Source organism: Nerophis lumbriciformis, linkage group LG11 (genome assembly GCF_033978685.3).
Source record: "Nerophis lumbriciformis linkage group LG11, RoL_Nlum_v2.1, whole genome shotgun sequence".
Lineage (NCBI taxonomy): Eukaryota > Metazoa > Chordata > Actinopteri > Syngnathiformes > Syngnathidae > Nerophis > Nerophis lumbriciformis.
Genome location: NC_084558.2, coordinates 32,526,992 through 32,545,827, shown reverse-complemented (window position 1 = coordinate 32,545,827; position 18,836 = coordinate 32,526,992). Strand labels below are relative to the sequence as shown.

Below are 18,836 nucleotides of genomic sequence, written 5' to 3'. Positions count from 1 at the left end.
TGTCGGTCCACCTTTTGCAGCTATTACAGCTTCAACTCTTCTGGGAAGGCTGTCCACAAGGTTGCGAAGTGTGTTTATAGGAATTTTCGACCATTCTTCCAAAAGCGCATTGGTGATGTTGGTCAAGAAGGCCCGGTTCTCAGTCTCCATTCTAATTCATCCCAAAGGTGTTCTGTCGGGTTCAGGTCAGGACTCTGTGCAGGCCAGTTCATCCACACCAGACTCTTTCATCCATGGACCTTGCTTTGTGCACTGGTGCACAGTCATGTTGGAAGAGAAAGGGGCCCGCTCCAATCTGTTCCCACATGGTTGGGAGCATGGGATTGTCCAAAATGTTTTGGTATAGGGCCAATTTAGTGTTGCCAATCAACCTATCCCCAGGTGCATGTTTTTGGAGGTGGCAGGAAGCCGGAGTACCCAGAAGGAACCCACACAGTCACGGGGAGAACATGCAAACTCCACACAGAAAGATCCCGAGCCCAGGATTGAACCCATGACCTTCGTATTGTTAGGCACACATACTAACCCCGGTTCCACCGTGCTGCGTGGCTGTTAATTAGCATTATGAAATTGTCAATGTGACTTGGTATTATTGAAACGTACTTATCACTGCACTGAAATGACACGGTTAAGGAGGTCTACTACTTAAGAGTGAGTTGCAAACATGTCTTCTCATCACTCAAGCCTGACTTTTGTCTTTTTGGAAGCTGTTGGCCTTTCTAATTTATAAGAGCACTATCTTTTTCAGCTCACATTATGTTTAATGTGCCAATTCCTCTTTGTTTTCAGTCTCTGCTTGTGATGGGTGATGAACTGCTAAATGTGACTGTAAAACAAAATATACGCAAACCTTACACCAAAGCACATCCAATACATACAGTGCCTCCGGAAAGTATTTACAGCCTTTCACTTTTTCCACATTTTGTTTTGTAACAGCCGTATTCAAATTTGAATAAATCCATTCTTGTCCTCAAAATTGTACACACAATACCCCATATTGAAAATGTGATGTTTTTGTTTAGTTTTTTGCAATGTATTTTTAAAAATAATCACATGTAAATATTTACAGCCTTTGCTCAATACTTTGTTGATGCACTTTTGGCAGCAATTACAGCCTCAAGTATGTTTTAATACAATGCTACAAGCTTGGCACACCTATCTTTTGGCAGTTTCGCCTATTCTTCTTTGCAGCACCTCTCAAGCTCCATTAGGTTAGATGGAAAGTGTTGGTTTTCATCCAGGATGCTGACCAAGAAAGGTCACTCTGTCAGAGCTACAGCATTCCTCTGTGGAGAATTAACCTTCCAGAAGGACAACCATCCCTAAGCAATCCACTAATTAGGCATGCATAGTATAGAGGCCAGAAGGAAACCATTTATTTGTAAAAAAAAAAAAAAAAAGTTTGCCAAAATGCACTTGAAAGACTTTCGGACCAATCAAAACAAAATGTTCCTGTCTGATGAGACAAATATTGAATGAAGTATTTGGTGTAAATGCCAGACATCATATTTGGAGGAAACCAGGCACCGCTCATCACCAGGCCAATATATCTACAGTGAAGCATGGTGGTGGCAGCATCATGTTTTCTTGCGGCAGAAACTGGGAGACCAGTCAGGCTAGATGGAAAGATGAATGCAGCAATGTATAAAGACATCTTGGATGAAAACTGATGCTTCTTATCCAACCTGATGGAGCTTGAGAGATGCTGCAAAGAGGAATGGGACAAATTGCCCCAAAATAGGTGTGCCAAGTTTGTGGCATCATATTCAAAAAGACTTGAGGCTGTCGTTGCTGCCAAAGGTGCATCAACAAAGTATTGAGCAAAGGGTCTGATTACATGTGGTTTTTTTTTTTTATAAGTTTGCAAAATTCTTAAAAAAAAAAAAAAGCTTTACACATTGTCATTATGGGTATTGTTTGTAGAATTTTGAAGACAATGCATTTATTTCATTTTGGAATAAGGCTGTAAGATAACACAATGTGGAAAAAGTGAAGCGTAAATGTAGATTAGAATTGGCATAGGTCCCCTTTTTGTTACGACGTGTGTATGTGTGAATCCCAAAATCCAGAGGCTAATACTAAATGACAGTTCAGTTTACACGGCTCTTAACACAGATTCTTGCTCGTAACCTAAAGCCTAACAATTAGCCAAGAGATTGCTCGTATTCTGAAAAACATATATGCTGCGGCACTCTATCCCGAGGTACCACTGATGGTGCAGACATTGTAAAATAAATCACAATTTTCGGAGAGGGAAAGTATCATGGATGGTGTTCAACTAGATATAATTTAATCAAACAATGAAAACGTTAAAAAAATTAGCATAGCTGGCGCGTTTTTATTTCTCCAACCTCAAACTAGGTGAAACCCAGAGTCGTGTATAAAGAGAGTATGGCCAACCCAGTTTCAAGCGATTTTCTCAATGATTGGTCAAAAGGCACTCACAGGACTACAGGGCGCCTTGACTGCTACTTACTTTGAGCTGATGCTATGTGTTTGCGGCATGTCCCTGTTAGTTTTTCGACGTTTAAAAAAAATGCACTGTTGTGCAGCATGGGACTGCTCCACCTGTGAGAATCGTGAAAAGCTGTTACATGGCTTTCCCCGAAACCGGAACGGAGACAAGTATTGGAAGTGAAGGTTCACCATCAACACTGGAGAGCAATCGTCACAACATCTTGCGCCAGGTAAACACACGAGTCACAACACAACGCCTGTGTTTTTTTCAGGACAAAATACACACACAAAATACACATGCATACAAATATTAACAGAAGAAATTAATACATTTAGGAAATGGTTTGACCAAAGCAGACTATCTTTGAATCTCAGTAAAACTAAAATAACGCAATAGCAGCAGAAGAGAAAGTCAAACACAAATACAAATAGACATGCATAAAGTGAATAAGTAAAATAAACCAAATTTTGTGTGTAATAGTAGATGAAAAAATTAACTGGAAAGCAAAATATGTTCGGGACCGAAAATCACTCCACATTCTCCACTGCTCGCCAGTGTTAACATCCATCCATCCATCTTCTTCCGCTTATCCGAGGTCGGGTCGCGGGGGCAGCAGCCTAAGCAAGGAAGCCCAGACTTCCCTCTCCCCAGCCACTTCGTCCAGCACCTCCTGGGGGATCCCGAGGCGTTCCCAGGCCAGCCGGGAGACATAGTCTTTCCAACGTGTCCTGGGTCTTCCCCGTGGCCTCCTACCGGTCGGACGTGCCCGGAACGCCTCCCAAGGGAGGCGTTCGGGTGGCATCCTGACCAGATGCCCGAACCACCTCATCTGGCTCCTCTGGATGTGGAGGAGCAGCGGCTTTACTTTGAGCTCCCCCCGGATGACAGAGCTTCTCACCCTATCTCTAAGGGAGAGCCCCGCCACCCGGCGGAGGAAACTCATTTCGGCCGCTTGTACCCGTGATCTTGTCCTTTCGGTCATGACCCAAAGCTCATGACCATAGGTGAGGATGGGAATGTAGATCGACCGGTAAATCGAGAGTTTTGCCTTCTGGCTCAGCTCCTTCTTCACCACAACGGATCGATACAGCGTCCGCATTACTGAAGACGCCGCACCGATCCGCCTGTCGGAACAAGACTCCGAGGTACTTAAACTCCTCTACTTGGGGCAGGGTCTCCTACGCAACCCGGAGATGGAACTCCACCCTTTTCCGGGCGAGAACCATGGACTCGGACTTGGAGGTGCTGATTCCCATCCCAGTCGCTTCACACTCGGCTGCGAACCGATCCAGTGAGAGCTGAAGATCTTGGCCAGATGAAGCCATCAGGACCACATCATCTGCAAAAAGCAGAGACCTAATCCTGCAGCCACCAAACCAGATACCCTCAATGCCCTGACTGCGCCTAGAAATTCTGTCCATAAAGGTTATGAACAGAATCGGTGACGAAGGGCAGCCCTGGCGGAGTCCAACCCTCACTGGAAACGGGTCCGACTTACTGACGGCAATGCGGACCAAGCTCTGACACTGATTATACAGGGAGCGAACCGCCACAATAAGACAGTCCGTTACCCCATACTCTCTGAGCACTCCCCACAGGACTTCCCGGGGTACACGGTCGAATGCCTTCTCTAAGTCCACAAAGCACATGTAGACTGGTTGAGCAAACTGCCATGCACCCTCATCCACAACATCCGCAGTCGAGGTCAGCAGAACACCATCCTCACCATACACGGTGTTGACATTGCATTGCTTCCCCTTCCTGAGGCGGCGGATGGTGGTCCAGAATCGCTTTGAAGCCGTCCGGAAGTCTCTTTCCATGGCTTCCCCGAACTCCTCCCATGTCCGAGTTTTTGCATCCGCGACCGCTGAAGCCGCACATCGCTTGGCCTGTCGGTACCTGTCTGCTGCCTCCGGAGTCCTATGAGCCAAAAGAGCCCGATAGGACTCTTTCTTCAGCTTGACGGCATCCCTTACCGCTGGTGTCCACCAGCGGGTTCTAGGATTACCGCCACGACAGGCACCAACCACCTTGCGGCCACAGCTCCAATCGGCCGCCTCGACAATAGAGGCACGGAACATCGTCCACTCGGACTCAATGTCTAGTGCCTCCCTCGTGACATGTTCAAAGTTCTTCCGGAGGTGGGAATTGAAACTCTCTCTGACAGGAGACTCTGCCAGGCGTTCCCAGCAAACCCTCACAATGCATTTGGGCCTGCCAGGTCTGTCCGGAATCCTCCCCCACCATCGCAGCCAACTCACCACCAGGTGGTGATCGGTAGAAAGCTCCGCCCCTCTCTTCACCCGAGTGTCCAAAACATGAGACCGCAAATCCGATGACACAACTACAAAGTCGATCATGGAACTGCGGCCTATGGTGTCCTGGTGCCAAGTGCACATATGGACACCCTTATTTTTGAACATGGTGTTTGTTATTGACAATCCGTGACGAGTACAAAAGTCCAATAACAAAACACCACTCGGCTTCAGATCCGGGCGGCCATTCTTCCCAATCACGCCTCTCCAGGTATCACTGTCGTTGCCAACATGAGCGTTCAAGTCCCCCAGTAGAACGAGGGAATCACCCGGGGGAGCACTCTCCAGTACTCCCAGTGAATCCAAAAAGGGTGGGTAATCTGAACTGCCGTTTGGCGCGTAAGCGCAAACAACAGTCAGGACCCGTCCCCCCACCCAAAGGCGGAGGGAGGCTACCCTCTCATCCACCGGGTTGAACTCCAACATGCAGGCTTTGAGCCGGGGGGAAACAAGAATTGCCACCCCAGTCCGTCGCCTCTCACTGCCGGCGACGCCAGAGTGGAAGAGAGTCCATCCCCTCTCAAGAGAACTGGTTCCAGAGCCCTTGCTGTGCTTAGAAGTGAGCCGGAACTTCTCCACCTCACGCACTAGCTCAGGCTCCTTCCCCCCCAGCGAGGTGACGTTCCACGTCCCAAGAGCTAGCTTATGTAGCCGAGGATCGGACCGCCAAGTGCCCTGCCTTCGGCTGCCACCCAGCTCACACTGCACCCAACCTCTATGGCCCCTGCTATGGGTGGTGAGCCCATTGGAGGGGGGACCCACGTTGCCTCTTCGGGCTGTGCCTGGCCGGGCCCCATGGGGACAGGCCCGGCCACCAGGCGCTCGCCATCGTGCCCCACCTTCGGGCCTGGCTCCAGAGGGGAGCCCCGGTGACCCACGTCCGGGCGAGGGAAGTCTGAGTTCCTTGTTCGTGTTCTTCATAGAGGTCTTCGAGCTGCTCTTTGTCTGATCCCTCACCTAGGACCAGTTTGCCTTGGGAGACCCTACCAGGGGGCATAGAAGCCCCCGGACAACATAGCTCCTAGGAGCATTGGGACACGCAAACTCCTCTACCACGTTAAGGTGGCAGCTCAGAGAGGAGCAGTGTTAACATACCTGAGTTATTGTGCAGAAATATCAGGAAATAACTAGTAAAGTGCCCTTATTCACTTAGCATTTTTCAAAAAAGAAAGATCAGTTAGAATAGTGGCTAATGAGTAATATATACCGTGATTACAAATACAGTGGAGGCAGCCAACACAGTTGACATACTTTACACAATTTCTCCATAGTTGTTGGTCCAAAGCTAATGTACATTTTGGCAACATGCGGGTAATAAGTAATTTTTTTGATTGTTCTGTGTATTTTTTACATTTATTGCACCGTCGGGTGCGTGTTGGAGTGCCTGCTGTTCATTAAACACTGCAGGCATGTAGCAGCTGAGTGTGTCAAATACGGCCGCAAAATTATGCTCTAACAAAATAAAAGCATGTGTTATTGTAAGTTTATGAGCTGGAGTATGTTTAGAACTATATATAGACGTAATGTTTTGGCTTAATTCGTCAGAAAAACTAACATCAAAACTACAGCAAATGCATACATCCATTGGTAGCAGTCATGGTGCCTGTTGCTTAGTTGGCCATGATCTTTTTACACACGACTCTGGTGAGACCAGATCTATAGTGCACCTGCTGTTTTAAACAAGTCGTGCACTCCTTATTGCTTTCGTTTCTTGAGAACTTGATTTAATCAGTATTTATTCCACACAATCTCTATTAGTAAAAATAATCAATTTATCAACAAATTAACAGATTACTGTGCCCTTATAACGTGAGTCAAAACAAACCCCTCAAATTAAAAAAAAAATGTCTTAGGAGTATTTTACCATGCTTTAACTTGGCTATAAGTAATTGCTGAGTCTGCATAACATTTGTATGCGCATATTTAAGTGGACTCGGTGTGCATCTCCACTGATAACTGTACCCCCAAGAATGAGGCATGGGACCACTGTTGGAAGTAAAACCTTGTCACATCCTACACATATTAACTTAATGATTATGATGAATTGCTTTCTGGCATATAACAATACATCTCCCTCAGCGAAGTGATTTACATATTTTGTAGAATGAGCCATGTTGACAAATATGACATAGCGATGAGCCCCCTGCCGCACCAAAAAATACTTGTGATAACCCCAAAAACAATCAACTCAAACATTCAATAAAACACTCCTGCACTCCTTTACATGATTAAAGGTCACTGTGCCTTTAGCATTATCACTTAAATTGTTTATTGATTTTTCATTGACTAAAGGTTGTAAATGGAAAGCCAGGCTGACCATTTGTTATGTGACTTAAGATAATCGGACTTGACTGGTAAGTAAATGTTTTTCGCCAGCAGTCCACAAAGAGGAATGGTGTTTTCCCAGATGAGCCTGTCAGTGTGACCTTGAAACGTGCCTCACTTTGCCTCCTTCGTGGTGCCTCTGCTCTGTGCATCATCATTTGTATCATTGTGCCTTTTACCTTACATTGTGGTTATATTGTTTTGTCAACTATCTCATATTTCCCCGAAAATGTGTTGGCTATCTCTCTGTCATTTAGACAGTAAACGGGGTGTATTATCACTAGGGGTTGGCGATACTGTACGATACTATATGTAATACTAACTATTTGATACCAAGTAAGTGCAATATAGTGGGACCACGATTTACTAACTTAATTGGTTCTTGAACATGGTTTGTAGACCGAAAAGTTTGTATGCAGAATTCCCCATAAGACATACTTGCCAAACTTGAGACCTCCGAATTCGGGAGATTGGGGGGGCGGGGTTTGGTGGTAGCGGGAGGTGTATATTGTAGCGTCCCGGAAGAGTTAGTGCTGCAAGGGGTTCTGGGTATTTGTTCTGTTGTGTTTATGTCGTGTTATGGTGCGGATGTTCTCCCGAAATGTGTTTGTCATTCTTGTTTGGTGTGGGTTCACAGTGTGGCGCATATTTGTAACAGTGTTAAAGTTGTTTATACGGCCACCCTCAGTGTGACCTGTATGGCTGTTGATCAAGTATGCGTTGCATTCACTTATGTGTGTGTATAAGCCGCATATATTATATGATTGGGCCGGCACGCTGTTTGTATGGAGGAAAAGCGGACGTGACGACAGGTTGTAGAGGACGCTAAAGGCAGTGCCTTTACGGCACGCCCCCAATATTGTTGTCCGGGTGGAAATCGGGAGAAAGGTTGCCCCGGGAGATTTTCGGGAGGGGCACTGAAATTCGGGAGTCTCCCGGGAAAATCGGGAGGGTTGGCAAGTATGCCATAAGAATCAATGTAAACATGAATAATTGGTTCTTGCCTCCACAAAATATTTTTTGGAAAAAACTGCACACCTTGAAGATAATATAATGTGTGTGTGTGTGTATATATATATATATATATATATATATATATACATATATATATATATATATACAAACCCCGTTTCCATATGAGTTGGGAAATTGTGTTAGATGTAAATATAAACGAAATACAATGATTTGCAATTCCTTTTCAACCCATATTCAATTGAATGCACGACAAAGACAAGATATTTTATGTTCAAACTCATAAACTTTATTTTTTTTTTGCAAATAATAATTAACTTAGAATTTCATGGCAGCAAACACGTGCCAAAATTGTTGGGAAAGGGCATGTTCACCACTGTGTTACATGGCCTTTCCTTTTAACAACACTCAGTAAACGTTTGGGAACTGAGGAGACACATTTTTTAAGCTTCTCAGGTGGAATTCTTTCCCATTCTTGCTTGATGTACAGCTTAAGTTGTTCAACAGTCCGGGGTCTCCGCTGTGGTATTTTAGGCTTCATAATGCGCCACACATTTTCAATGGGAGACAGGTCCGGACTACAGGCAGGCCAGTCTAGTACCAGCACTCTTTTACTATGAAGCCACGTTGATGTAACACGTGGCTTGGCAATGTCTTGCTGAAATAAGCAGGGGCGTCCATGATAACGTTGCATGGATGGTAACATATGTTGCTCCAAAACCTGTATGTACCTTTCAGCATTAATGGCGCCTTCACAGATGTGTAAGTTACCCATGTCTTGGGCACTATTACACCCCCATACAATCACAGATGCTGGCTTTTCAACTTTGCGCCTATAACAATCCGGATGGTTCTTTTCCTCTTTGGTCCGGAGGACACGACGTCCACAGTTTCCAAAAACAATTTGAAATTGTGGACTCGTCAGACCACAGAACACTTTTCCACTTTGTATCAGTCCATCTTAGATGAGCTCAGCCCCAGCGAAGCCGACGGCGTTTCTGGGTGTTGTTGATAAACGGTTTTCGCCTTGCATAGGAGAGTTTTAACTTGCACTTACAAATGTAGCGACCAACTGTATTTAGTGACAGTGGTTTTCTGAAGTGTTCCTGAGCCCATGTGGTGATATCCTTTACACACTGATGTCGCTTGTTGATGCAGTACAGCCTGAGGGATCGAAGGTCATGGGCTTAGCTGCTTACATGCAGTGATTTCTCCAGATTCTCTGAACCCTTTGATGATATTACGGACCGTAGACCGTGAAATCCCTCAATTCCTTGCAATAGCTGGTTGAGAAAGGTTTTTCTTAAACTGTTCAACAATTTGCTCACGCATTTGTTGACAAAGTGGTGACCCTCACCCATCGTTGTTTGTGAATGACTGGGCATTTTATGGAATCTACTTTTATATCCAATCATGGCACCCACCTGTTCCCAATTTGCCTGTTCACCTGTGGGATGTTCCAAATAAGTGTTTGATGAGTATTCCTCAACTTTATCAGTATTTATTGCCACCTTTCCCAACTTCTTTGTCATTTTGTTGCTGGCATCAAATTCTAAAGTTAATGATTATTTGCAAAAAAAAAAAAGTTTTTCAGTTTAAACATCAAATATGTCGTCTTTGTAGCATATTCAACTGAATATGAGTTGAAAATGATTTGCAAATTATTGTATTCCGTTTATATTTACATCTAACACAACACAATTTCCCAACTCATATGGAAACGGGGTTTGTATATATATATATATATATATATATATATATATATATATATATATATATATATATATATATATATATATATATATAACAAACCAACATAACAAGGAGGTAATGGCTGAACAACATGTTTTTTATCCAAACAACACAACATTACAGCAAGCTTAAATGTCAATGCACACACACAAAAGTCTTCTTGCTGTGCTCCAAAAGGGTAACCACAATATTGCTACAATAAGACAACAAATAAGGAAAATCATTTTACCTGAGTTGGGTAATTGTTGTGGCATTGTTGAACACTCTGGGAGTTTTTAAGTGATAAACGAGCAGTGTTTTCACGTAGTCACTGCTAGTGCTAGCAGTGTTAGGCGATTTTTTATCGGCTTGTGTCCCAGTAGTGCCTTCCCCTACGCTGTAATAAATGTTATTTTTCGGTGTCATCACAATTGAAGACTCGTTGAGGAACGAATCCCCTTTTGCCGGTTAAATCCTTAAAGTGAAGACGCGGCAAGCCAGAGGCTAGCTAGCCAAAACGCTAGCTCAAAGCGGATGTCTAGCAACCCGGAACTATACAACGGGACTGAGAGAGTTTGGACACATAGTACGACAATTGTGAAAATAAACATGTCAGAAGTGCTGCTAGCCCTCAAAGCGCTTCGAAATGGCCACAGTCGTGTGTACAGAATGTAAATAGGATGTGACCTAGGGGGCCCCGCCTCTTCAAAATGGCCTTGCCCGAGTGCACAGGAAGTGATGTCATCAAAATGGCAGCAGCGGCACGCAAAAGGAATGAATGAAGCGTTCGTACGCCCAGAAGTGTTTCGCACACAGAGGCATATTTGGTACAATGTAAACATTAGTAAACATTCGCAAACCGAAAAGGTCGCAAATAGATGTGTTCGTAAATCAAGGTTGCACTGTAGTACCCTTGCTTTTGTCAAATGAAGACTAAATCGTTGGAAAACTGAAGCCCATCCATCCATTTTCTACCATTTGTCCCTTCCGGGGTCGCGGGGGGTGCTGGAGCCTATCTCAGCTGCATTCGGGTAGTAAGCGGGGTACACTCTGGACAAGCCGCCACCTCATCGCGACCCCGAATGGGACAAGCGGTAGAAATGGATGGATTTGTACATTTTCTGAATGTGCTTGGTCTATTTTTAAACAAAGAGAACAATCGGAAGTCGTCTTTATTTTTAAGTTATCATGCCATGAATTTCCCAGTCCAACCCACTTGGAAATAGTATTTCCTCCATGTGGCCCCTGAGCTAAAATTATTGATTTGTATCTATTTCAAATGCCGCTCGTTCAGTACAAACTGTTACTCGTAAGCCGAAAGAAGAGCTTCCTGATGAAAGCAGTTTGGCACTTCACAGTCAAACGACACAGCACACTGCAAAAAGTCAGTGTTCAAAAACAAGAGAAAAAAAAATACAAAAATTAGGGGTATTTTATTTGAAGTAAGCAAAATTATCTGCCAATAGAAAAAGAAAAATCGGCTTGTCAAGACTTTCCACAACAAGTAAAATTAGCTAACCTCAATGAACCCAAAAATATCTTAAAATAAGTATATTCTCACTAATAACAAGTGCACTTTTCTTGGTAGAAAAAAAAAGACCTTTTTGCTCAATATGTTGAAAAATATTCTTAAATTAAGTAAATGCTAGTGCCATTATCTTGACATAATGATATGCGCTCGGCATCATGATTTTTTTTCATGCTTGAAGTAAAAAATTATTACTTTAAAAAAGTGGTTTTATACTTGTGAGTGTTAATGACACAGCTTTGCATCAGCTGATATTCTAGTTTCAAGCATGTTTTACTCAATATAGGTCATAATATCTCAGCTACAAGCTGTAATATCTTACTGAGGTAATTTAGGACTAAAACCCTTAAAACAAGTAAAACACTGTAACATAAAATCTGCTTAGTGAGAAGAATTATCTTATCAGACAGAAAATAAGCAAATATCACCCTTATTTGACATATTTAATCTTACTTAGATTCCAGTTTTTGCAGTGCAGCTGTATTGGTCACATGTTTTTTCTTAAAGTGACACACACATCGAGGTATCAGGGACACAGTATCGCACCTTGTGTTTCAAAAGACTTGCTGCTTCAGTATCGTTTGAGCCATCACGATTTAACAGTCAATTGAGTATTTTCTGGCTGTCCGCATTGGTATTTGAATATTTCTCCACCATACAGTTCTTGTCAAAATGATATTAATGGTGTGTGAAGCCCACATGTGGTGTGAGGAAAAGATAACTGTCCATAACTTTCGTTCTCAGCTGAGAGGATTTCTGACAGATCTAAAAAAGGGACACCATCATATGTGGGTGGACTTCCTTCCCCTGTCTCCGTCTGATTCACTTTCAGCGCCTTGCTAAAGTTTGGAACATTATCAGTCATTCAGTACATTTCTATGCACTAAATCAATCTCAATTCTACAAACCTCGTTTCCATATGAGTTGGTGAATTGTGTTAGATGTAAATATAAACGGAATACAATTATTTGCAAATCATTTTCAACCCATATTCAGTTGAATATGCTACAAAGACAACATATTTGATGTTCAAACTGATAAACTTTTTTTTTTTTGCAAATAATCATTAACTTTAGAATTTGATGCCAGCAACATGTGACAAAGAAGTTGGGAAAGGTGGCAATAGATACTGATAAAGTTGAGGAATGCTCATCAAACACTTATATGGAACATCCCACAGGTGTGCAGGCTAATTGGGAACAGGTGGGTGCCATGATTGGGTATAAAAACAGCTTCCCCAAAAATGCTCAGTCTTTCACAAGAAAGGATGGGGCAAGCTACACCCCTTTGTCCACAACTGCGTGAGCAAATAGTCAAACAGTTTAAGAACAACGTTTCTCAAAGTGCAATTGCAAAAAATTTAGGGATTTCAATATCTACGGTCCATAATATCATCAAAAGGTTCAGAGAATCTGGAGATTTCACTCCACGTAAGCGTGACCGGAAACCAACATTGAATGACCGTGACCTTCGATCCCTCAGACAGCACTGTATCAAAAACCGACATCAATCTCTAAAGGATATCACCACATGGGCTCAGGAACACTTCAGAAAACCACTGTCACTAAATACAGTTCGTTGCTACATCTGTAAATGCAAGTTAAAGCTCTACTATGCAAAGCGAAAGCCATTTATCAACAACATCCAGAAACGCCGCCGGCTTCTCTGGGCCCGAGATCATCTAAGATGGACTCATGCAAAGTGGAAAAGTGTTCTGTGGTCTGACAAGTCCACATTTCAAATTGTTTTTGGAAATATTCGTGTCATCCGGACCAAAGGTAAAGCGAACCATCCAGACTGTTATCGACGCAAAGTTCAAAAGCCAGCATCTGTGATGGTATGGGGGTGCATTACTGCCCAAGGCATAGGTAACTTACACATCTGTGAAGGCACCATTAATGCTGAAAGATACATACAGGTTTTGGAACAACATATGCTGCCATCCAAGCGCCGTCATTTTCATGGACGCCCCTGCTTATTTCAGAAAGACAACGCCAAGCCACATTCAGCACGTGTTTCAACAGCGTGGCTTCGTAAAAAAAGAGTGCGGGTACTTTCCTGGCCCGCCTGCAGTCCAGACCTGTCTCCCATCGAAAATGTGTGCCGCATTATTAAGCGTAAAATACGACAGCGGAGACCCCGGACTGTTGAACGACTGAAGCTCTACATAAAACAAGAATGGGAAAGATTTCCACTTTTAAAGCTTCAACAATTAGTTTCCTCAGTTCCCAATCGTTTATTGAGTATTGTTAAAAGAAAAGGTGATGTAACACAGTAGTGAACATGGCCTTTCCCAACTACTTTGGCACGTTTTGCAGCCATGAAATTCTAAGTTAATTATTATTTGCAAAAAAAAATAAAGTTTATGAGTTTGAACATCAAATATCTTGTCTTTGTAGTGCATTCAATTGAATATGGGTTGAAAAGGATTTGCAAATCATTGTATTCCGTTTATATTTACATCTAACACAATTTCCCAACTAATATATGGAAACAGGGTTTGTAAAAACATTTGATTCAGCAGGAGCTCTCCGATCTAACGGATAACTATAACTTTCCAAAGCTCTTTCGTGTTGTTCGTTAATGTTTTAAAGTGTTTAATTCAATCCCAGGCTCGGGATCTTTCTATGTGGAGTTTGCATGTTCTCCCCGTGACTGCGTGGGTTCCCTCCGGGTACTCCGGCTTCCTCCCACCTCCAAAAACATGCACCTGGGAATAGGTCAATTGGCAACACTAAATTGGCCCTAGTGTGTGAATGTGAGTGTGAATGTTGTCTGTCTATCTGTGTTGGCCCTGCGATGAGGTGGCGACTTGTACAGGGTGTAACCCGCCTTCCGCCCGATTGTAGCTGAGATAGGCTCCAGCGCCCCCCGCGACCCCAAAGGGAATAAGCGGTAGAAAATGGATGGATGGATGGAAATAGCATCTGCTTTGTTTCAGGTGGTTATGATGTTCATCAGAGACATTGAAAAATATGTGGTTGATTGCTTTGATTACCTAAATGCAAACTATGCAGTGAATTATATGTGAATTACTGTTTTATATGTCAATAGCGTCCACATTGTTGTATATACTATGACATTTAATCACCAAATAATGTATAATTAACAATGTTGCTTGTGGATGTTTTGAAAGAATGAGAGGCAGAGAATACTTTTCATATGATCCTTTACTATTTATTATTGTTGCATCACTCGTTAAATTATTTGAGAACGTTCTAATTAAAAATGACTTATGATTATTTTAATCCACTTTTTTTAATATGTTTTCTCCATCCAGAAAATCATATTGTTAATGTAGATGCCCATATCTGCTGTACACATTTGCTTTCTAAAAGAAACGTGGGGGATATTTCTCTTGTTGCCTAATTTGTATTTGACTTTATTAAATGGATCTATTTAAAGTTTGGCGCAGCAGGAGGGGATAGAAAGAAGAACAAAAAGAAGACAGAGGGGGAACTTGTAGGGACAAGAAGGGGATAAGACAGAGAGACAACAACAACAGAACTACATTAGCAAATACAACATGTACAAATATGATAAATTATAACGAATAACCATTTCGTGAAGTAGATAGTAATAACACAGAAATGACAATGAACATTATTGCTCTGCAAATGGAGCAATTCAAATTGCAATAGAAATAACATTATTGATCATTAAAAATAATACATATCTCTATTATCAACATTACAATCACTTCAAGTGCAACAATACATAAATGTTATTCATGTTTGAATGACAAAAGAAAGCAGACAAAGGGGTAGGGGGGAGATGAGCGGTCTACATTAACCTTTTACATTATTATGGTAAAGAATAAGCTTTAGCATGGTGCCATGTTGCAACACTGTTTCCTCCCATGGACTGGGGTTGGGGGTGAGGACAACGTTAATAAATGTTTGATGAAGCGTGATTGTATGCATGAGTGTACAGTATGTATGCACTCTACATTTAAAACACTTCCTTGTGGTCCAGATAAGTACTTGATATGCTTTTTTGTAAATGTTGCTTCAAGATTTAGAAAAGCCGAGGACAGAAACAACTATGTGCAATGCTCAGGAAGCATGAAGTTGGATCTGGCGTATCCCAGCTGCAGGTGGTTGGGTTTAAGTCGCCCAAGAGCCACTCAAGTGCTCTTGTACGTACTGCCTCCAGCTGGAGTTGACGTCTGTACACAAGGCAGACAAACGCATGGGCAGCAAAACACAAAATCGCGACACAACAAGGGAGCATAACACCATACTCCTGGGTGTAAGCGCTTATTCTCAGAGTTTGTAAACATATGACAACATGTGAATAGGAACATTAACTAAATAACACTATGAAGAAAAATCCCCACACATTTATGAAAGAAAACATGGAAAATTATTAATATTGACCATATCATAGTAGTGTCAATCGTACCTCTGGTCTCACTGCTATTGATATATTATAACCTTAATATGGCTCAGTTGTATCATTATTGGTGTCGAGTTGAGTGCATTGCTATTCCTGACAGCTTCCCTATTTCTTTTCACCAGTGTGATCCCGGAGAAGCCACCAAGCTGCTTTATGACCTTCTGTACACCGAACCCATCAAAATTGTTCTGATGCCAGGTTGCAGTTCCGTGTCAACATTGGTGGCAGAGGCAGCTCGCATGTGGAACCTCATAGTGGTAAGATTGTTAAATTGTATTTATCTATTTGGAATTGACAGATTTTAACCTTTCCACTTTTTCATTTCGATTGTTTCCCAGATACTGTATAGGTTTTCTTAGGCTTAGGATTTTGAATTATCTTCTGGATAGACCAAGGTTTGCATGTATTAAAACATGTGCAAACTTGACATGCAAAGCTGATCTACTAAGTTTGTGCGCAGAAAATAGTGCCTTTTAAATGAGCAAATTAGAGAGTGCTCTCCATTTAGTTTGTCTGTATTCATGTATAAGCAGAATATATGCAGATTTTTAGTATGCCCACAAATAGTGGGTTGAGATAGTAATATATAAATATTTAGCGCTTGCAAAGTGATTTGTCAAGACTGAAACTGCTTGGCGACTGCTGATTCAGCAAGTTTAGAACATACGTGCATAGTGGCACAGGATAAATGGCTGACAGAAAGGAGGCGATTGCGCTGCAAAGACAGACAATGGAGAGGGAATCCTCCATCCTTGTGTCTCAACATATTTGGACTGTCAGAAATAAATCTATTAGACATGTCATGTATTCAGCCATTTAATGTAATTTAAAACACATTCAACTAATTTTTTTTCTGTGTCTGGTCTTTTTTTTTTTAATGGCACTTGTTTTTACATATATGAAAAAAACTTCTAGCAATATGCATTTTCTTGCAACTGGATCATTACAAGGGCACCATCATAACACCTGCGCCTCCCACAGCACACCTTTGGTGAGCTAAAAACAGTTTTAGTTGTCGAGATGACACTTCTATAGAACAGGTGGTTGATATTATATTTGCCTGTGGCTATTCCACAACATCACTAAACAGCACAGGTTGGACCTTTGGAGCAAATTATGTCATGAATGTTAAGTGTGTCAATGGGCACAGTACATGCAAAAATCTAATTTATATCGGGCGGTCTGCACCACTTTTGCACTTGTTACCAATTATGCATGCAGTCTTGGTAGATCACCCACAACACGCTCACTAAATACACTCGCATTTGTTTACGTTGCGCTCGCTATTTACCACTTGTTATATGGATCTGAGTAGCTCAGACCCTAAATGTTCATGGAAAGTAAATCCAAAAATTCAGTGAATCATTTGCATTTTTTCCTCTGTCCTGAAAATCAAACATGCTGAGCAGTCTTCTTTAAACTTTACAAATTGACTCAACAAACTTATATTATTATTATAATAATAATGTCACTCAAATAAATATTATCAAGTTCTTAATAGTAATTCAATTGAGGGTGGTTGTGCAAATGTTTTGTACCTATGGAGATCATGAGAAAAAATAATTTAGAAGCACTGTCAAAATATGTTGATAGTTTTATAATTGCATAAAATAACAAGCTTATGGAATTATTGAAAAACATTTGCCCAGAAACTTACAACTTTTGCCGCTGCAGCAAATTTAGGCAATTTAGGCCGCAACAATCACAAAAATATATGTAAAATGCATTTTATATGTAGTAGGGTTGTGCAATATAGACAATATAAATTATATGAATCTGGCTGATGATAGGAGCTTTAATATTATCGTTATATCGTGATAATGCATGTTTATGACACATTCTAGCGGTGTCCTGCAAATTCGACCACGACACGCGAACAAATTTGTCCTCAACACACTGTAGCATTCTTACTAGCGGCTAATGTCGCTCCACAGGGCAAAGCCACTTCTAAGTCAGCAATCCTCGCCTCCATGGCAGCAAATACACCAAGTTTCCTACAAGTATCATCAGTGGAGGATGAGGAATACCTAAACAAACGACACTACAAAGCATAGGAGGATATGCTTATCGCAAGCTAGAGCTCTTGGATGTAAACCAAGGCGGGGAGATCGATACAAATATTGACACCATCGATGCCAAGTATAATGTCATTACTGTATATCCTCCACTGATGATACTTGTAGGAAACTTGGTGTATTTGCTGCCATGGAGGCGAGGATTGCTGACTTAGAAGTGGCTTTGCCCTGTGGAGCGACATTAGCCGCTAGTAAGAATGCTACAGTGTGTTGAGGACAAATTTGTTCGTGTGTCGTGGTGCTACTACAGTGGTTAGATTGATATTTTTTTATTAGCAAAAAATATTTTGTTGTTTTTGTTCTTACAAACTTAGGAAATAAGTCCTGGACACAAGAGGATTTTAAGGGCAAATAGAAATAATTTAAATCAGAGCCAATGGTAGGAAATAATAACTAATTATTGATATTGTTATACTGCCATCCTGTGTTTTTGTCTGATTATAATTGTGTTAAAAAAATGCAATCAATATGAGCCTTGGTATGACAATACTGCCCCTGTAACTACGTTGAATCGGATACCCAGTAGTATGAGTAAAACTGATGTAAAGTGTTGAAATAATAGAATAAGTGTTCATTACATTTTAACAGAAGAGTAGATAGAAACATGTTACAACAGAGAGTAAACAGATATTAACGAGTAGATTGATAATAGTTTCAACTAAATGATACAACTGGAAATTACATAATATGTTATATGTATATCAGTAGCCAAATTAGGAGCTTTTGTAACCAGGTGATATTACCAAATAATAAATTGGGATATGTATATAGTTATTGCAGGTGACTGCAATATATGTTGCAATACAAATCTTAGGCCATATTGCCCAGCCATAATATGTGGATGTTGATTTGGCTTGGTAGTTAGTTTTGATCAACTTATTGTTAATCGACCACCTCCTCCTCGTTTTTTCAACATAAATGTAAAATGTAAAATGTTTTATTTTTTCCCACACAAAAGCAATGGAATCCAGGAGATTTGTAACTTGTAATTATTGCTACTCTTTGTGTAAATCTGGTTAACATCCTATTAATGC

At 41.6% G+C, this 18,836-nt stretch overlaps 1 protein-coding gene across 6 annotated transcripts in view; it reads left to right on the top strand.

The window, feature by feature from the left end:
• gabbr1b (gamma-aminobutyric acid (GABA) B receptor, 1b) overlaps positions 1-18,836 on the top strand; it is a 580,862-nt gene that overhangs the window by 355,224 nt on the left and 206,802 nt on the right. For all 6 annotated transcript variants that reach the window (XM_061966778.2, XM_061966776.2, XM_061966777.2 and 3 more), the window contains one exon: positions 15,850-15,984. In XM_061966778.2, coding sequence (XP_061822762.1) covers positions 15,850-15,984 — 135 coding nt within the window. The remainder of the gene's footprint in view (positions 1-15,849; positions 15,985-18,836) is intronic.